This window comes from Schistocerca cancellata, chromosome 7 (assembly GCF_023864275.1).
Source record: "Schistocerca cancellata isolate TAMUIC-IGC-003103 chromosome 7, iqSchCanc2.1, whole genome shotgun sequence".
Classification (NCBI taxonomy): domain Eukaryota; kingdom Metazoa; phylum Arthropoda; class Insecta; order Orthoptera; family Acrididae; genus Schistocerca; species Schistocerca cancellata.
The window spans coordinates 358,860,139-358,877,996 of NC_064632.1; the positions used below are offsets into that span (position 1 = coordinate 358,860,139).

A 17,858-nucleotide genomic window follows, 5' to 3' on the forward strand; every position below is an offset into this window, starting at 1 on the left:
CACCAGTTAGCCAATGTTGGTGGCTGAAAGACAGATAATCTGGGAGGAATTGGATAAGATGCTGTGAGATGACATCATTAAACCTTCAGAGAGTCCTTGGCCCTCTCATGTGGTCCTGATGAAGAAGAATATTGCACTGCTGTGTCAACTACGGATGACTGAACAAAATCATGACAAAAGGTGTCCATCCACTGTTGTGCATTGATGACACCCTAAACTGCTTCAAAGGAGGAAAGTATTTCTCAACAATGGGCATGCAGGAAGGCTACTGGCAAGTTAAGGTTGATGAGGCTGACTGGTAAAAGATTGCCTTTGTAACTCTTGGCACCCTCTATTAGTTTAAAGTTATGCTGTATGGACTGTGTAATGTTCCAGTCATCTTTCAAATTTCTGCTTTGATATTTTAAAAGGATGATGTGTGTTTGCTGTCTCGCTGACATTGTCATTTTTTTAAAGACACGTGAAGACCATCTAAGTCACCTGACAATCATGTTGAAATGTCTTCAGTCAGCAAACCTCTGCTTCATTTCTGGAACATTTGATGTTTGTATAAATGACTGCATTCTCCATCCAGGAGGCCAGTTCTGTTCTGGCTGTACATTAGTGTCAGCAATACACATGCTTCTAATGTTAAAAGTTGTACTTCACTGACGATCCCACCTTCATATCTGTACTTCATTGTGGTTTCAATGGGATGGTATTATGCAAAATTAATATTAACTGAACAAAAATGTACACTGTAAATTACATCATAGGATAAACTGGCAAAGTTGGAAATCAATTATAATGAATTATTTTGTGACAAAAGTTGTGTTGTTAAAACTGTACATTGTGTGTTATAATTAATAACAAAAGAAAAAATGCATTTATCATTACAATTAATATTTTTTTGGAGATGAATTCTTGTTTGAGTATTTGAGTAATTAAAAAAAAAACCTGCTAATAGATCTGAAGCAATGCCCAACATCTCCAGTCAAAACCAAGATAAGTAATATTATTTTTCTGGGCTGATTTCAGACAACAAATTTGGTTAAATCTTTTTTGTTTTAGTTCATTTTCTTAGTAACTCTCCTTTTCATTTACAAACTTCAATAAATTTCTCAATAAATGAGTCTAATACGCTGTCGAATTTAGTCAGTGGAAGATGTAACGATCGCAATACTTCATTATTGATGATGACATGTTTCTATGTGAATGTCTTATTTCAATGGTTGTATACCTCTAATTTTGTTCATTTTGAGATACTGAGGCTTAAACATAACTGAGTGGTGAAAATAGAAAGAAATGGTTATTCCTTGTAACAAGCAATGGATTGCAATATTTAGAATAGTTATCACTCAATTATGTTTAAGCCTCAGTATCTTGAAATAAGCAAAATTGGAAGGCTATCGCTACTCAAATAAAGCCCTCTTATACATATCAGCCTTGTGAACAATCAGAGGACAAATATGTAAAAACAGCTAGAACTTTGTGCAAAGCCAAACCCAAATCATCATTAGTACAAAAATGCATGCAGTGAAGAGTTTTGATGCTGACAACATGGCACCAATCTAAGAATGGAAATTATTAATCAACAATTGGTGACTTGTTGATTTCACTTATATACAGAAACTGGACAGAACTTTCAAACATTATGTGACAAGAGCTACCAATCAATTGGTCTAAACATCTCTCTTCCTACAGCCTTGCAGAAAAGGCTAAAAATCTCAGCAGCTTTGGCACAATGACTTTGAGAATTACTGAAAATCCACAAGGGAAAAACTATGACAATATCTGCCCTTAGCTTAAATATTAAAATTATATACTGACAGCAACTGTTCATACATTAAAGCAGCAGTGCAATACACTGATCAAATGAGGTAGTTACAACTTGTGCTGAAAAACACAATGCTTTCCTTGGATCTTGTTTCACTGTTAGCAAAAATCCTACAGGAAGATTCTATGTAACTGCTTAATGCTATCTCCCCTTATAATCTCAGTGAGTTTTTTCCATCTCTGTTCCACAATTCGTACTTCATATGGAACAGGAAGTTCGATGAGTATGAAGAGGACTGATCACTGAAAGCTCCAGTTTAAAGATCGTCACTTTTTGTGCAACCTGTCAAGTGCAAACAACCTGTTTGTTATCCTACAGTGTGGTGCAAGTGTTTGATACTTCTTCTGTATCAAAATCTCGTGAATAACAACTTAGTGACTATCTTTGGCACCTTAACATTATCTACCCCAGCATTTTACTCACATTGGAGTCTGGGACAGATTATCAGGTTGATTCATTTTAAATCCTACTTAACAGAGACTGGGAATACCTGGATCACACTGTAAACACAACAATAGAGAAGGAACATAAAAAATGTGAATCAGTTTTGATAACTCAAGTAAATATATATATGTGAGCCTAAAAATCTTGAAGTCAATACGCAAACCCAAGATATTAACTCTTAGCAATTAAATGCTCTGTGACAGGACCGGCCACATCATGCCAAAGATCACGCGTGCAGCGTGTGCGGGCCACAGCCTGGCCTGTCACTTTTCTGGTGCGGCATTTTGTGGCCAGCACAACTCTCCGAGTTTGGTAGAATCATGGTGTCAGAGCTTTTTACCCTTTGCTATTTGTTCTTGGTATGAAGGACATTCACAGGTCCAGTGGCTGTTTGTACAAAAAGAGACAGTCTAGCAATCTATCATCACAGTCCTTTAAAATAAATGGGAATGACAGATGAGAGGGATGAGAATTTTCAATTCGCATAAGCGATGGAAACGACATTATAGGACTATGCAGAAAGAATTTAAATTTTTAGATGACAATGAAAGAGTAAAAGATTACAATGATCAACAAACAGGACTCATTATTTTGGGCGCCAAGAAGCACTTTTTGCTAAATTTGCAGGCATGGAGAACTTGAGTAAATTGGTGGTATGAATAATAACATTTCTGAAGTTGCTCTTATTACTCCATTTCCAGTTGAACAGTTTTCAGTGGAAATGAATCGAGAATACGGAGACTTCATATATTACTGAAAAGTGTGTTGGGCAAGTCAATGGGCATGATTTTTCAATGTAAATCTTGCTATTGTTGTGTTTATGAAGGGAAAAGGAGTGCAAGAACGAAAATTAGAACATCTAGAATGAATGACAGACTTTGCATTTTAAGTGGACTTGACTGCACACTGGCCACAGTATGACACTGCAAGATAACTTCTTTCTGATATATCATGGAGGTGTTTTTAAAAAGAGAATTGCAATAGGTGAGGAACACAATCTGACAAAGACAATGCAGTTCCATAAGCTCCACTGACAGCAAAGAAAGCAAGAGATTTAAAGAATTCCTTGTGGCCTTGAAAGAATTACAATGACAGTTTTGTAAAGATTTTGAGAACACTGTCAATCTTACATTTGTTTTTGAGCTATTTTCGAGACCATTTGCCGTTTCAGTTGAAAGCACCTCTGTGGATGTGCAGATGTAACTGACTGGCCTGCAAGATAATTCCAGTTTTAATTAAAAATCTTATTATGTTAAAACTGTCCAGAACATCCACATCGCTTTTCTCAGATAGGTTTTCCAAGTCTCTGAGGTTACGAAAGTGCTACAATATTTCGATCGACATATTTGTGCGAAATACATTTCTTTTTATTATAAAACTAAATAAGTCACAATTATGTGAAAAATTGTGTTGAAATGCTGTGAAATTTCTTCTGTCCATATGCTAACAGTTTGTACCAGACAAAAATTACATCTTCAGCATGTCAAAAATAGCTAATTAGATTGAAAACTTGTTTTGTTTATGTTCTACATTGTGGAGAGGAGGAGAAGGAGATTAGTGTTTAACGTCCTGTCGACAACGAGGTCATCAGAGACGAAGCACAAGCCCGGATTAAGGAAGGGTGGGGAAAGAAATCGCCCATTTCCTTCCAAGGGAACCATCCCAGCATTTGTCTAAAGCGATTTAAGGATGCTGTGGAGAAACGTGAAATATAAAACCAAGCCACAGACAATGTGTCTATACTGCCGTTTAAGTACGACATGTTTATTGTTTTCCCCCCTTCCCCTCCATGCGCTCAGATAGTGCGGTGTGGTGGTGGGAGAAATGTGAAGCAAGTCTGAGTGCTTTGATACATGAGCCTGAGCACGGCCCATGAACTGAAATATTCGCCACCCCTGTTCTATGACAAGTATTAAAAACTCTCAGAAAGTTCTGGCCACATGAAAAGTAACAAGTGCAGTTGTATTGAGCAAGACTTTTCAAGGGAATGAAATGCAAAATATATCAACAAACTGATGAAGAGAAGTGTCGGGGGGGGGGGGGGGGGGGGGGGCACTATAGCATCGGGAGTGTACTTAATTCCACATGCTTGTGAAAAATTGGATGCCGTCATGACTGAACAATCTCTAGGTACAACAATTATGAAACACACAAGACAATCCACACAATACAATAAGTGGAATTCTGCAGTAGCCAAGCATATATCTGATCTTCATGTCGTGCCTTTCACTAACACTCCAATTCTACATAATGTTGACAATTAAAAATTTTATTTATGCATTATTATTTCTGAACATAACACTTGCCGTAGTAAAAAGTATGATAGTAAGAAAATAAAACACACTCAAATGTCACGCCTACATTAAAAAAAAAAAAAACTAAATGTAATGGCAAAAAAGACTATGAAGAGACATGTACATCAACACAAATCTGTTCAAGATGACAGCATCACTGTGCAACATGAAATTCACAACTATAGCATCTGGTCTTTCATAATGATGGTCACTGGCACACACAAGCATTATGGGATCCTTATGAGACAAACTGGGCCAAAATCTGGAAAACTATTCCATGGATAAAAGAGTATTACCCATTACTCATGGATGAGAAAAAGAATAATGAATCAATAGCACATGAATTTACCTGCCTGAGGGTGAAAATCCTCTGAAAGATACACTTCATAATCAGGTTGTGACCTACCTGAGAATAGTAGAGCCACATGTCTTTAAAGCCACCCATTGCATGCAGCTAATCTTAAGGTTTGAAGGACACAATCCAATCCAGGGGGGTTACAATGCATTAATTAGCACTGAGATGAGTTGAATATTAAACATCACATACACAAAAGGGAAATATGTCCCATAATGATCCATGGAAATATGGTGATAATAAAGATGAAGAGAGGAGCAGTAAAAGAACAACAAAACATGAAATAATATAATAAACAGAAAATCCCCTGCTGCAACAGCTGCTAACATCCAGTACAAATTAAGAGCAACACCTGTGAAATTATTTGCTTTAGAAAAGTATAACACCTTTCTGTTGATATGTAGTATGGATCTCTTGTAGCTTCTGTTTAAGTACATCAAGCTGTCCTGTCAGCAACTCATTCTGCTCTTGTACAAGAGCAGTATCTTGCTGGAGGATTTTTGCCTCTGCTGCAGCAGTATTCATCTATAAAGATAAAACCAAAGTAGGTTAATTTCAACTAAAATAAAATGAATCTACAGTGGGACAATATCATTATGTTATGTGTAGGTGCCTATTTAAAGATGAGAAGAGAAATCAAACTTGTTTTAGTAGCAGCTATCAAGAATTGTTTGTGAAACCAATCATGAAGTCAACACGATTCCTGAAGACAAGTATAGTGCACACAAGTTGTCCATTGTGAAATGTGACCTACAGTTTAGGATTTGTAGAACGTACCTTCAGTTTTATTGTTGTCTGTCACGAAAATATGGAAAAAAGGCAGAAGTAATAATGAAACAATTAGCTTAAACTATAATCCAGCTGAAGGTAGAAATTTATTTTATCTTTTATATGCACATTTACTTTATCTGGCCAAGTTACAGTCATCTGGCCATATTCTACACCTAAGCAGGCACCTTTAGTGATTATCTTTAGGTACAGTTAAGATTACTGTGCATAGAAAATGAGTTAAAAATAATAATGAAAACAGTGAAAATGATTAATTTATCACACTGTTAATAGGCCTGACTTTTTCTAACAGAGCTACTATAAAATGTCCGGCCTATTAACACTGTTGCAAGTAGATTTTGCATAATACAGTATTTTTATCAGATATGAGTGGTGCTACACTAATAAAAGGCATGGCTGGAGCAGAAGTTCACTCATCCAGGAATGAGGAAGAAATAATAGGCAAGGTTAGCAGAAGAGGTAATGAAGAAAGAAGCAAAAAGAGAGGATAGGGAAAAGCTGGGACAATGTTGCATTTTTATTACTGAACAAAGAAGTCCCTAACTTATGCACAGCACCTCATCCGTACATATTATGAAAATGTATGTATGTACACTGTGTGATCAGAAGTGTCCAGACACCTGGCTGAAAATGACTTACAAGTTCGTGGCGACCTCCATCGGTAATGCTGGAATTCAATATGGTGTTGGTCCACCCTTAGCTTTTATGACAGCTTCCACTGTCACAGGCATATGTTCAATCAGGTGGGCATATGTTCAATCAGGTGCGAGAAGGTTTCTTGGGGAATAGCTGCCTATTCTTCACGGAGTGCTTCACTGAGGAGAGGTATCGATGTCGGTTGGTGAGGCCTGGCATGAAGTAGGCATTCCAAAACATCCCAAAGGTGTTCTATAGGATTCATGTCGGTGCAGGCCAGTCCATTACAGGGCTGTTATTGTCGTGTAACCACTCTGCCAGAGGCCAAGCATTATGAACAGGTGCTAGATTGTGCTGAAAGACGCAATCACCACCATCCCCGAATTGCTGCTCTTCAACAGTGGGAAGTAAGAAGGTGCTTAAAACATCAATGTAAGCTCTATCTGTGATAGTGCCATGCAAACAAACGAGGGTGCAAGCCCCCTCCATGAAAACCATGACCACACCATAACACCACCGCTTCCGAATTTCACTGTTGGAACTACAGACGCTGGCAGCTGACGTTCACCTGGCGTCCGCCATACCCAGACCCTGCCATCTGATCGCCACATTGCGTACCATGATTTGTCACTCCACACAACATTTTTCCACTGTTCAATCATCCAATGTTTATGCTCCTTACACCAAGCAAGGTGTTGTTTGTCATTTATGGCTTACGTGCAGCCGCTTGATCATAAAATCCAAGTTTTCTCACCTCTCGCCTAACTGTCTAGTACTTGAAGTGGATCCTGATGCAGTTTGGAATTCCTGTGTGATGGTCATAAATGTCTGCTTGTTACATATTAGGACCCTCTTCAACTGTTGGCGGTCTCTGTCAGTCAACAGATGAGGTCAGTCTGTACGCATTTGCGCTGTACATGTCCCTTCACGTTCCCACTTCACTATCACATCTGAAACAGTGGACCTAGGGATGTTTAGGAGTGTAGAAATCTCGCTTATAGATGTATGACACCTAATCACCTGAGCACGTTTGAAGTCTGTGAGCTCTGCAGAGCACCCCATTCTGCTCTCTCATGATGTCTAATGACTACTGAGGTCGCTGATATGGAGTACCTGGCAGTAGGTGGTAGCATAATGCACCTAATATGAAAAACGTATGTTTTTGGGGGGTGTCCAGATACTTTTGATCACAGAGTGTATGTATGTATGTGTGGGTGTATGTCCCAAATCTTCTCCTAAACCACTGGACAATTTCAACCAAACTTGGTACACATATCCCATACCATCAGGCAATAATGCTGTGGGGCAAAGAACCACTCACATATCATAGTTCAGGAGATATTAAGTCATAAACAGTGAGATGCGTGAAAAACTGCCGCATTGTGTATGGTGTTTAAATTTATTACTTCTTTGCTACTAACTCTATTTGCAACATTCCACACAACAGTATCATGTATGCCGCTGAATGTACCTACATGAATATATAATTGTATGAGACATAGTTCAAGAGATATGATACCATAAATACCGAGATGCATGAAAAAACTGCAGCATCATGCATTAGGTTGTAATACATTTGTCCTTTACTACTAAGAAATCCCTGACACCTGGAAGTGCTTTCAACAGCTTTCAACTGTGAAGCAAAAATGGCTGTAAGCAAAAACAGTAACTGTTTATACAGCTGCAAAGAGGCATTGCCACAGAGAGATTTATAAAATTGTGTTGTAGTCAAGTGAAGCAGCTGCACCCAGTGTATGCAAACTGCCCAGGGTACTGTACTTATACATCTGTCGTGAATCACAATAGAGCAGCGATTAGCAGTCCAACAACACTTTATTCCATAGTCACAGAACATACAATATAACAAGTCAAAGATACATTGTCCTAAGAGTAAACAAACAGTCTCTCACTTGCGAGAAGTACATCACTCTGTGACATCCTCCCCACCCTGGTCGACCTCCAAAGGTACGGCCAGCTGCACAGGACGACTAATGATGTGACCTCCTGGTGTCCGGAGTATTATCGTCCTTACCCTGCCGTCTCTTCCTGGTAGTACCTTTTCTATCCTGGCCTTCTTCCACATATGTCGCGGACGAAGGTCCTCTTGGATCAGCATGATGTCGCCAGGGCGAAAGGGGATGACTCGTCCCGATGGGCGTTTAACTTCATGGTAGTTCCGGAGCTCCAATAGGTATTCTTTAACCCAATGGTTCCAAAAACTGTCACAGAGTTGCTGTCTCAGTCGGAATTCCTTTGTTAAATTCGTGCTCGCTGAAGGCTCTGGTCCCGTCGGAATAGTCGTAAGTTTTTCTCCCGTCAGAAAATGGGATGGTGTGAGTGCATCACAATCATCTCCTGGTGTGATGGGCCTGGAGTTCACCGCGGCTTCAATACTGATCAAGGTGGTGTTCAGTTGTTCCTCAGTGAGCTTTGCGAGTCCCAATACCTTCCGTAGGCAACGCTTTATAGTGCCCACCATTCTTTCCCACCATCCTCCCCACCAAGCCGCATGGGAGACAATGAATTTCCAAGTAATACCGTGGTGGGCGAGGAACTGATAAGATTTTGTGGTGGTTAATGCCTTCCAAAGTTGGGCTAGTTCCATGTTCGTGGCGTGGAATGTTTTCACGTTATCTGTATATATCGTGTGGGGTAGTCCGCATCTTCCGGCGAATCGCTGAAGTGCCATAAGAAACTTGTCCGTTGACAAGTCTGTACAGAGTTCGAGGTGGACAGCTCGTGTGGTAGCACATGTGAAAAGAGTGATATATGACTTGTGCGTTTCCTTCCCCACTTTGATTAATAGTGGGCCAGCGAAGTCTATTCCGGTTATAGCAAATGGTTTGGCAGGTGAAACTCGTTCAGGTGGCAGCGGTGCTTCGATCTGTTGCCCTCGTGGATTCTCAAGATCTTGCATGCAAGGCATGAGTGTAGGATTCTTTTGATGGCCTGACGAGCTCTAAGGATCCAAAATTCGGTTCGCAGTTCGGATAGTACAGAACGAACACCAAAGTGATGAAGGCGGATGTGTGTCTCTCGAATAACCAATTGTGTGAAGTGGTGGGAACCGTCAAGGAGTACAGGATGTTTTTGTTCCCTATTTAGGCTGGTGCACTGCAGTCGACCTCCTAGACGTATCAGTCCATCTTCTAGGAAAGGATTGTATCGTGCGATTTTTGACTCTCTTGGCAGTGGTAAGTTATTCTGAAGTGCATGTAATTCGTTGGGGAAGGAATCTCTCTGGCCCACTCGAATCCAATACATTTTGGCAGCTGATAATTCGGTGGCTGTAAGTTCTCCTGAAGATTTATTCTTCTGATGAATGTTGTGTAGGAAATGGAGAGTCCATGCTGTGATACGAATAAGCTTCCAGTATGAGCTGAATTTAAGTAAGTTCAAAGAGCTGGTTGGCGTAGATATCGACAAAACTTGGCTCTGGGTTTTCTTCCTCTTTTCTTCGGGAGGAAGTCGTACCATCATTGGAGTATCGTTGTTTGGCCAGCATTCAGGAGGGCGTGTAAGCCAAAGCAGCCCATGCCACCAAATATCCAGAGAATTCATTTGGTAGCCGAGGAGTCCACGTGAGAGGTGGTCAGCAGGATTGTCTGGTCCTGGGCAGTGTTTCCATTGCGTGGGAGTCGTGTGTGTTTGTACCTCAGTTACACGATTACAAACGAAGGTCTTCCATCTGTTAGGATCACAGCGAATCCAACTTAGTGTTATTTTAGAATCCGTCCACAATATCGCATGGGCAATTTTAAAGTCTGTTGCACGGCAAAAGTAACACAATAGTCTGGTCCCAACTACTGCTGCTAAAAGTTCGAGTCGAGGCAATGTCACCTTCTTAATAGGAGCAAGTCTGTTCTTGCTACAGACTAAACGGGTTACGACGTCATCATCTAAGACAGTACGAATGTGCAAAGCTGCTCCATATGCCTTTTCCGAGGCGTCACAGAATACGTACAGCTGAGAGTCTCTTCCATGAGCTGTAGCTATCCATCTAGGGACACGTATATGTGACAATGAAGGTAAGCTAGATATCCAAGTGCGCCATTGTGCCCCTAAGTCCCAGGGCATAAGTTCATCCCAGCCAATTCCTCGGCACCATGTGTCCTGGACTAGCAATTTCCCAACAAGAGAAACTGGGGAAAACAGTCTGAGTGGGTCATAGAATTTAGCCGTACATTGTAAAAGAAGTCGTTTGGTGGCTGGCTCTTCTGACGACCTTCTGATGATTTCGCTAGGATCGATACAGAAGTAGTCACCTGCGGTGTTCCAGTCTACACCTAAAACTTGAGTCTGGGTGTGGAGTTCTCGCCCTTCTGCCCTCCAGATAGTGTGGAGTTGTTCACAGTTGGTAACCCATTTTGATAAGGGGAGACTGATCAATTTCATTAGGGTTACAAGTTCATAGTATATAGTTATCACCAAATTATCACCTTCTACTGAGATCACAAAATCGTCCATGTATGCAGTCTTGTTTATAAGTGGCGCTACGGTGGGAAACGCTGTCATACACTTGTCGGCAAGTTCTCTTAGTGCTGCAGAAAGTAAAAATGGGCTGCAGATCAGGCCGAATGGAAGTCTGTTAAAACGGTATTCTGTTAGTTCGTCTGTCGTTTGAAGATTTCCTGTTTGATCCTGGCTAATTTTGAACCAGAAAAATCTGGTCAAGTCTTTGTCCTTTTCGTTCAAGGTTAATTGAAGGAAAGCTTGTGTGATGACCGCGACGATAGCCGTAGAATATAATCTGAAACGCAGTAAAATTTCCAGAATCTCTGGTAATAGGTTCGGTCCTACTTCTAATACCTCATTCAGAGAAGGTGCATTGTTTTCGTGAGATGAGGCGTCAAAGACTATTCTCCACTTAGTGGTTCCGTATTTCTCCTTCCTCACTGCATGATGAGGGAGATAAAATAGCTCCTTTCCTGAGAGTGGGGTGGGAGCGACCTCTACTTGCCCCTTCGTAATGTAGTCTAGCATAAGATCGAAATACATTTGCTTAAATGTCTCTTGACATTGAAATCTTTCCCTGAGGTGCTTGAATCGTTTTTCCGCGATAGGTCTGTTACTCGAAAGCACTTTATGTTGCATTTTGGGAAGTGTAACGACTGCTCGATGATCCTTTATAGAGAAAGATGCTCTAAACTCTTCAAGAAGTCTCGTATCCTTGTTGTTCACAGGTAGATCCTGATCGGCAGTAATCCCTATAGTTTCCAAGTCCCAAAAGCGTCTAAAATCATTGTCAGAGTGCAGAGGAGATCGGTCAGTCTGAGCAAAATTTACCACGGTTGCATGCACACAGGCTTGTGACTTGTTACCACTAAGTATCCAGCCAAACAGAGAAGGAACTAACACTAAGGTTTCAGAGATGCGTATGGGCGAATTGTGCTTCACTATCTTCCAATAAAAATCGCCTCCTACAAGAATCTCCATGGGAAGATCTTCTGTTAAATCGGTTTTCGGATCTGCTAGCGTAATCTTACGGGCATCGGGTAAACTCTTTATATGTTGTGGAACTGAAGGCTGGTGAGAAATAACGTGAGTACTTTCGAAGGCAGTAAGTGGCACTGAAGAATTCTGCCAAAGCCCTTTCATATTAAACTGAACAAGCCTGCGGTGGCGTGGGCGTGTAGGGTTTGATTCAAAGGAACAAACAGTTAGTTCTTGTCGGTCTTACCGTTTGTAGTTTGAGATCATCAATCAGCGATTTTGCTATGAAGCTGGACTGACTGCCTGCGTCCAGTAGACATCGCGTTGTCCTGCTCAATCCTGTAGGTCCTGAGATGCATACTTGAGCTGTCTGAAGGTACGTATATCCGTGAGGAGCGACAGATACCTTTCCCACGGAGGTAACGTTTGTCTGACCCGCAGGACCCCTAATATCCTTTCGTGCCTCACAAATGGACTTATGATATAGTCTTTTACAGTTAACACACCGAGCCTTTTCCTTCTTTTTGCAATTTGACACCTTGTGCCCATGTTGAAGACAAAGAAAGCATCTGTTTGCTAGTTTCAATTTATCTATTCGATCATTAACGCGTACGATCTTCTTACAGTCTTGCGCTCAATGACCGTCAGATTCACAAAAGACGCAGAATGGTTCCTTTACGCTGGTATTCTTCGGAGTCGATCTTTTAGATTTCGCGTGTACTTGAAGTGTGGACGCTGTGGGAAGGTTATTAGAAGTGCTTGAAAATTCACCGCGTATCTTCTGCGTGGTAAGCGCCCCGTCGACTTCCTCGTTCAGAAACTCCATCAGTTGCAAAATGTCCCCTTCGGATATTCCTGTACGCTTGGCGTGAATTATCCAGCGGTGGCATATATCATCCGGAAAAGCGCATAAAATTTTCGGCGCGAGGACTCGACCGTATCCGTTCACGTCTTCCCCAAGTGCCCGGAGAGCTTGAATACGTCGCTGGCATTCAATGAATGTTGAATTAAGTTCCTCTGGGGTGGACAGCTTAATTGGTTTTATGGCTTCGAGATAATCTAAGTGGGCTTGAATTATTCGATCCTTGTTGCCATAACGCGCTCGGAGAATCCTCTTCGTTTCTGCGTACGTCTCGGCCGTCACCGCAATACCGTCCACTAAATGCTTTGGTTCTCCCGAGAGATAGCCGTGAAGAAAAATGTGTTTATTAATTGTAGTTACCATCGGATCTTTGTCAACCGACTGCTCAAACTGCTCCCAGAATCGCGCCCATGTCTCAATATCGCCTGAAAAAGGCTCAAGTTTGATCGGCGGAAGTTTTACTGAAGCCGTGGGAACACTCATTGTTACAGATTGTGCCGGCGGATTGTCGGGAATCTTTATGTCTGCTACCGATTTCGCAAGCTGTTTCTCTATTTCGTAAGACAATCGGGAAATTGTGAGTTTCGCGGTGTCTATATAATCTTCGCATTTAGGAACATCTTCTTCGTATTTGCCATCGTCTAACAACTCGTGAATATCCTCATCTAATTTAACAAGGCGGTCCAGAATGCTTCCCAATCTGTCATTGTAATATTTATAATCCGCGATTACCGATGTGTCGGGCAACCTTGCAACTTCCGTCACGAGTCGCGTAATGTTTGCTCTTTCTCTCGTACGTTTTCTCTTTAGAGAGTGTAATTGCGCTTCTGGTTTGTGGTCTGGCACGTCCATTCCGTCCGACTACTCGAAAGTTTAAAGCAGTGTCGGCTGGCGATCAGCTGGTCCTAGTAAGGCGTTATCTTTGGATCGCTAGTCGAAGTAGTTCAATTGATGGTCACTAGATGGCAGCACTAGTCATAAACAATCTACAGGCGTAGAGTAGAATCTGATAATTCGTTAAAGCGCTAATCGAACAGCTACAATAGCAGTACACAGCGGCAATAATGTAATCAGTTGCCCTTACAAATGGCACTACAAAACATGTTGCGTGATAATTCAGTTGAACTTAGCTGTGTATGATGGCGGTTGTCGTCGAAGAGCTTGTTGCGTGGTGTAACAAATCGCTGCAGTAAACCCCGTCGTAGTATTGCCGCGTGACGTGCTTCCAGAATTCGGTTCACTACGGCAATCGTGGAAATTGTCTCGGGCAAAGTCTGTCCCGGGTTTCGGCACCAAAAATTCTTATGTCGTGAATCACAATAGAGCAGCGATTAGCAGTCCAACAACACTTTATTCCATAGTCACAGAACATACAATATAACAAGTCAAAGATACATTGTCCTAAGAGTAAACAAACAGTCTCTCACTTGCGAGAAGTACATCACTCTGTGACAACACCTGTACATTATGCATATTTCTTTGAAGGATTGTTTCATTGTTTCAAAGGCATTTTCACAAATACAAGAAAATGAAATTTTTTAACACTCAAAACACAATTCTTTTTTTGTTTTTGTTTCTAACAGAAAACTCACAAAGTAAATACCTGTGCATTGCCGGATTTGTCAGCTAGTACTGTTATAAAACATGCCATTAGCAAAAAAGCCATCAACGACTGATGGGCATTTGTACTTTAGTCCCCAGTTTATCTACTGCTGAATGCCAGTCATTTTTTTTTCTTTCCAACATGCTCTGACAGCTGTGTTCCTGTTACACCTGAATTAGCATGATTTCAAAGAACTTATAAATCACATAATAAATTTTATCATCATTTGGTGGAGTGTGCAATGCCTAATTTGCAGAGTATCCTATACCATTGTGTCATTATACATGAGGGCAGATAGTGAGTTTTTTAGTGGTGGATCACCAAACATCTGTTTTAAACCTCCAATAGAGATTACTGGCTTTTATCATATATTTATAGTGGATTAAGTGATAAAAAGTCCAACTACTGATGTGTTGGAATCCCTTGAGGGGATCTTAATTTTATTTGAAAATTGGACTCATAATACAACATTAAATATGCACCATTTCTTAAAGGATGTCATTTTTCTTCGTAGGCTGTACTTTTATTATGAAATAAACACAGTAGTGGCTCTACCAAATGTCACTATGGAAACCCAGTAGCTGGGGAAGTTCGGTCAGTGAAGTGTGTGCGCCATTTCGTCTATTGGTGTGGTTCCCGGTGTTTACCTTTCAGTTTCTATTTGTTATTGGTGGCACCCTGATAATGCAAAAACTGGACTTTCATTGGAATGATTGCTTAAAATAGCTTCCACTACTCCAAGGACCATTCTGTAGTCTGTTGGTTTTGTGTGAAGAGCGCCTTAATAAATTAAAAAAAAAAAACACTTTATTTCATTATTTAGCAATTAGCTAATTCATCATAAGGCTACATCATTATGAAAAATAGAGAAGGAAAGTTGCTACTCACCATGTAGTGGAGATGCTGAGTCACGATAGGCACAACAAAAAGATTCACACAATTATAGCTTTCGGCCATTAAAGCCTTTGTCAGCAGTAGATGCCTCCCCCCCACACACACGTCTGCATTCTCAGAGAGCTGAAACCACACTGCTGTTTAATGGCCGAAAGCTATCACTGTGTGAATCTTTTTGTTGTGCCTATTGCGACTCAGCATCTCCGCTACATGGTGGGTAGCAACTTTCAACTTTCCTTCTCTGATATTATTACATTCCATCCTGGATTTTCCATAGTTTGATTCATAATGAAAACTGTTATACTTACAGGATATTATATTCTACAGATCAGTGTGGGGAAAGCAACATCTGAAGTAGCCTGATTATGCCCAGGGACATATAAAGAAAATGAAATATTCATAATGGCACAATGAAAATTAGATTTTTTAATGACAGTAACAGCAATAAAAAATACATCAATTAACACTACATACACTTATTAATCATATTTAATTTGTTGGTAGTGATTCTGAGTCCACCCTACCATGAAGCAGCCATTTGGATTACTTTATGGCAGTGATTGCCGAATTGTTAAAACACAAGCTACTAGTAGCTTGTGGGAACATTTTTGGTAAAGTGCAGTGACATTCGGGCTGGCTAATCTGGATAGCTCCACTGAGCTCAGACCACACTCAGCAACAACTTCTTGTTTCTCCCAAGTAACTGCCACTGTCGGTCAAGAATACTACATTGTCAACCTCATAATTGATTGTATACACATGAGATTGTGCACATTATATTTTTTGTGTGTGTACCAGACATCTGCTAAAGTGAATAGTTTGATTTACACATTGATACAAAAGCTAGGCTTTTTCTAATCATGGCATTTCACCAAAAATCAAAAAACTTGATGGGAAACTGATAACTTCTTTACCCATGTAAAGGGTACAAATAATATGTGCATTTACTGTGCTATGTAAGTCTATCATTTGGGGAGAAAGGGAACGTCCAATGTCACTTCAAACCCATTCACTCAGGGACTGAAAATAGCGTAGAAGCTTCATAAATTTGGTGACCACTGCTGTATGGGATGGCTACACAAATCTTTCAATGCAAAATTTTCCGAGATTCTCATGAATGGACAATATGTTCTAGACAGTGTACCTGCCTAAGCTGTTCAGAGCAGCTGGTGTTGCATGGAAGAATCCACATGGCATGGGTATTGAAGCAGCTGTTGGAAGTCACTGGTGTTGTTGTGTGCAGCATGCTCAACAACGAGTTAGCACCAGTTGGGTGGTGACTGTTCATGAGGACAGACACCTGGTTAGTCGCCACAGAACACAAAAAAACACAGCTTGTATGTAAGATAGCTGCCTTCATATAATTGCCTATCTATTACTGAATGAGAACCATTTGTGACTGGATTACAGTAGTAGTTTATGTGTGTGGCAGGTTCTAAAGTGCCCACAGGAGAATGACCAACAAGGTGCAGGGCTGAGAGTAATGGTGGCATTGGTATGGACCATAATACTGTATAGATTGGATGGATGAAGGAATAGCTCCTGGGAAGTTGAGGACAGAGTTTTGCATAAGCTTTCTCTAATTTCAAGACAAGATCAGAGTAAGTTAAAGTCCTGGTGAGAAGTGGGATTGTGTTTTCTGTGGCTTGGCTGATATTGGGTGCTATGGGAAGTATTGGGTGGTGCCTATTTCACAGTGGTGTGAGATTTGTTGCTGTTGTGAGAAAACATGGTGTGGATGATCTGTTTCTGCAGTAGGTGGGTAGGATATTGTCTCACTGTAAAGGACAAAGGATTAACATCTGATCTACTGTTGACTGTGAGATTATTAGAGAGGAACACAAGCTCAGGTAGAACAGGTAAGGAAAATGGGGTGGAGGGTGGGGGGAAGTCAGATGGGTTAACAGAAGGTTCAATGTGTACTTTAGGCTGCCTGTGATTGGTAACTGAATGGTGAGAAAAAGTTTCAACAGAGTGGAAGACATTATCAAACATGGATTTGGGGTCAAAGGTGGAACTTTCTTTTTTAGGACTGGTGAGATATGCAGAAATAAAGATTTTAGATGATAGGTCAACAATAAAACTGGGAATTTAGAATGTGTTCATGAGTACTGATTTTTCACTGAGTGAAGACGTTTTGAGGGGGACTGATCAGGTCAGTAAGGCAGGGCCTGGGAACAATGAAGGGATACTAGGAGAGAGAAAGAGGAAGAGGGGACGAGGTGGTGGACGGTGTTTTTTAATGGTAGGTGGTACTATCCACAAATGAAATAAATAGGAAGTGCTGGAAAGCCAAGGTGAAATGGGTGCAGGAAAAATATCGAGAAATAGTCACTGGAAGGACTGGTTCAGCATACAGAAAAGTCAAAACAATCTTTGGTGGAAGAAAAGCAAAGGTAGCAATATTAAGAGTGCAAGTAGAATTCCACTGTTAAACACCGTGGAGAGAGTGGATAAGTGGAAAGAGTACACCAAAGGCTTCTACAAGGGAGGAAGGGGGGGGGGGACACTGTCTAAAGATATGCTAGAAGTATTAATGGGAGTAGTTGATATGAAAGACATAGGGGATCCAGTACTAGACCCATAGTTTAACACTTTGGAGATGAGTGATATAGCTCTTACAGCACATGGATAAACCTCTAAAAAGATGAGAAACTTAGGATCAATGTCAGTCATTTCTCAACTTTGTGAATGTATTCCAACATTTGTCTTACATCTGTCAGCTGCACAGA

The 17,858-nt window shown here is 40.8% G+C and overlaps 1 protein-coding gene across 1 annotated transcript in view; it reads right to left on the minus strand.

The window, feature by feature from the left end:
* The window catches only part of LOC126091873 (centrosomal protein of 89 kDa-like), a 115,280-nt gene that overhangs the window by 38,188 nt on the left and 59,234 nt on the right, over window positions 1–17,858 (minus strand). Inside the window, exon 6 of the mRNA XM_049907154.1 lies at window positions 5,296–5,434. Coding sequence (XP_049763111.1) covers window positions 5,296–5,434 — 139 coding nt within the window. The remainder of the gene's footprint in view (window positions 1–5,295; window positions 5,435–17,858) is intronic.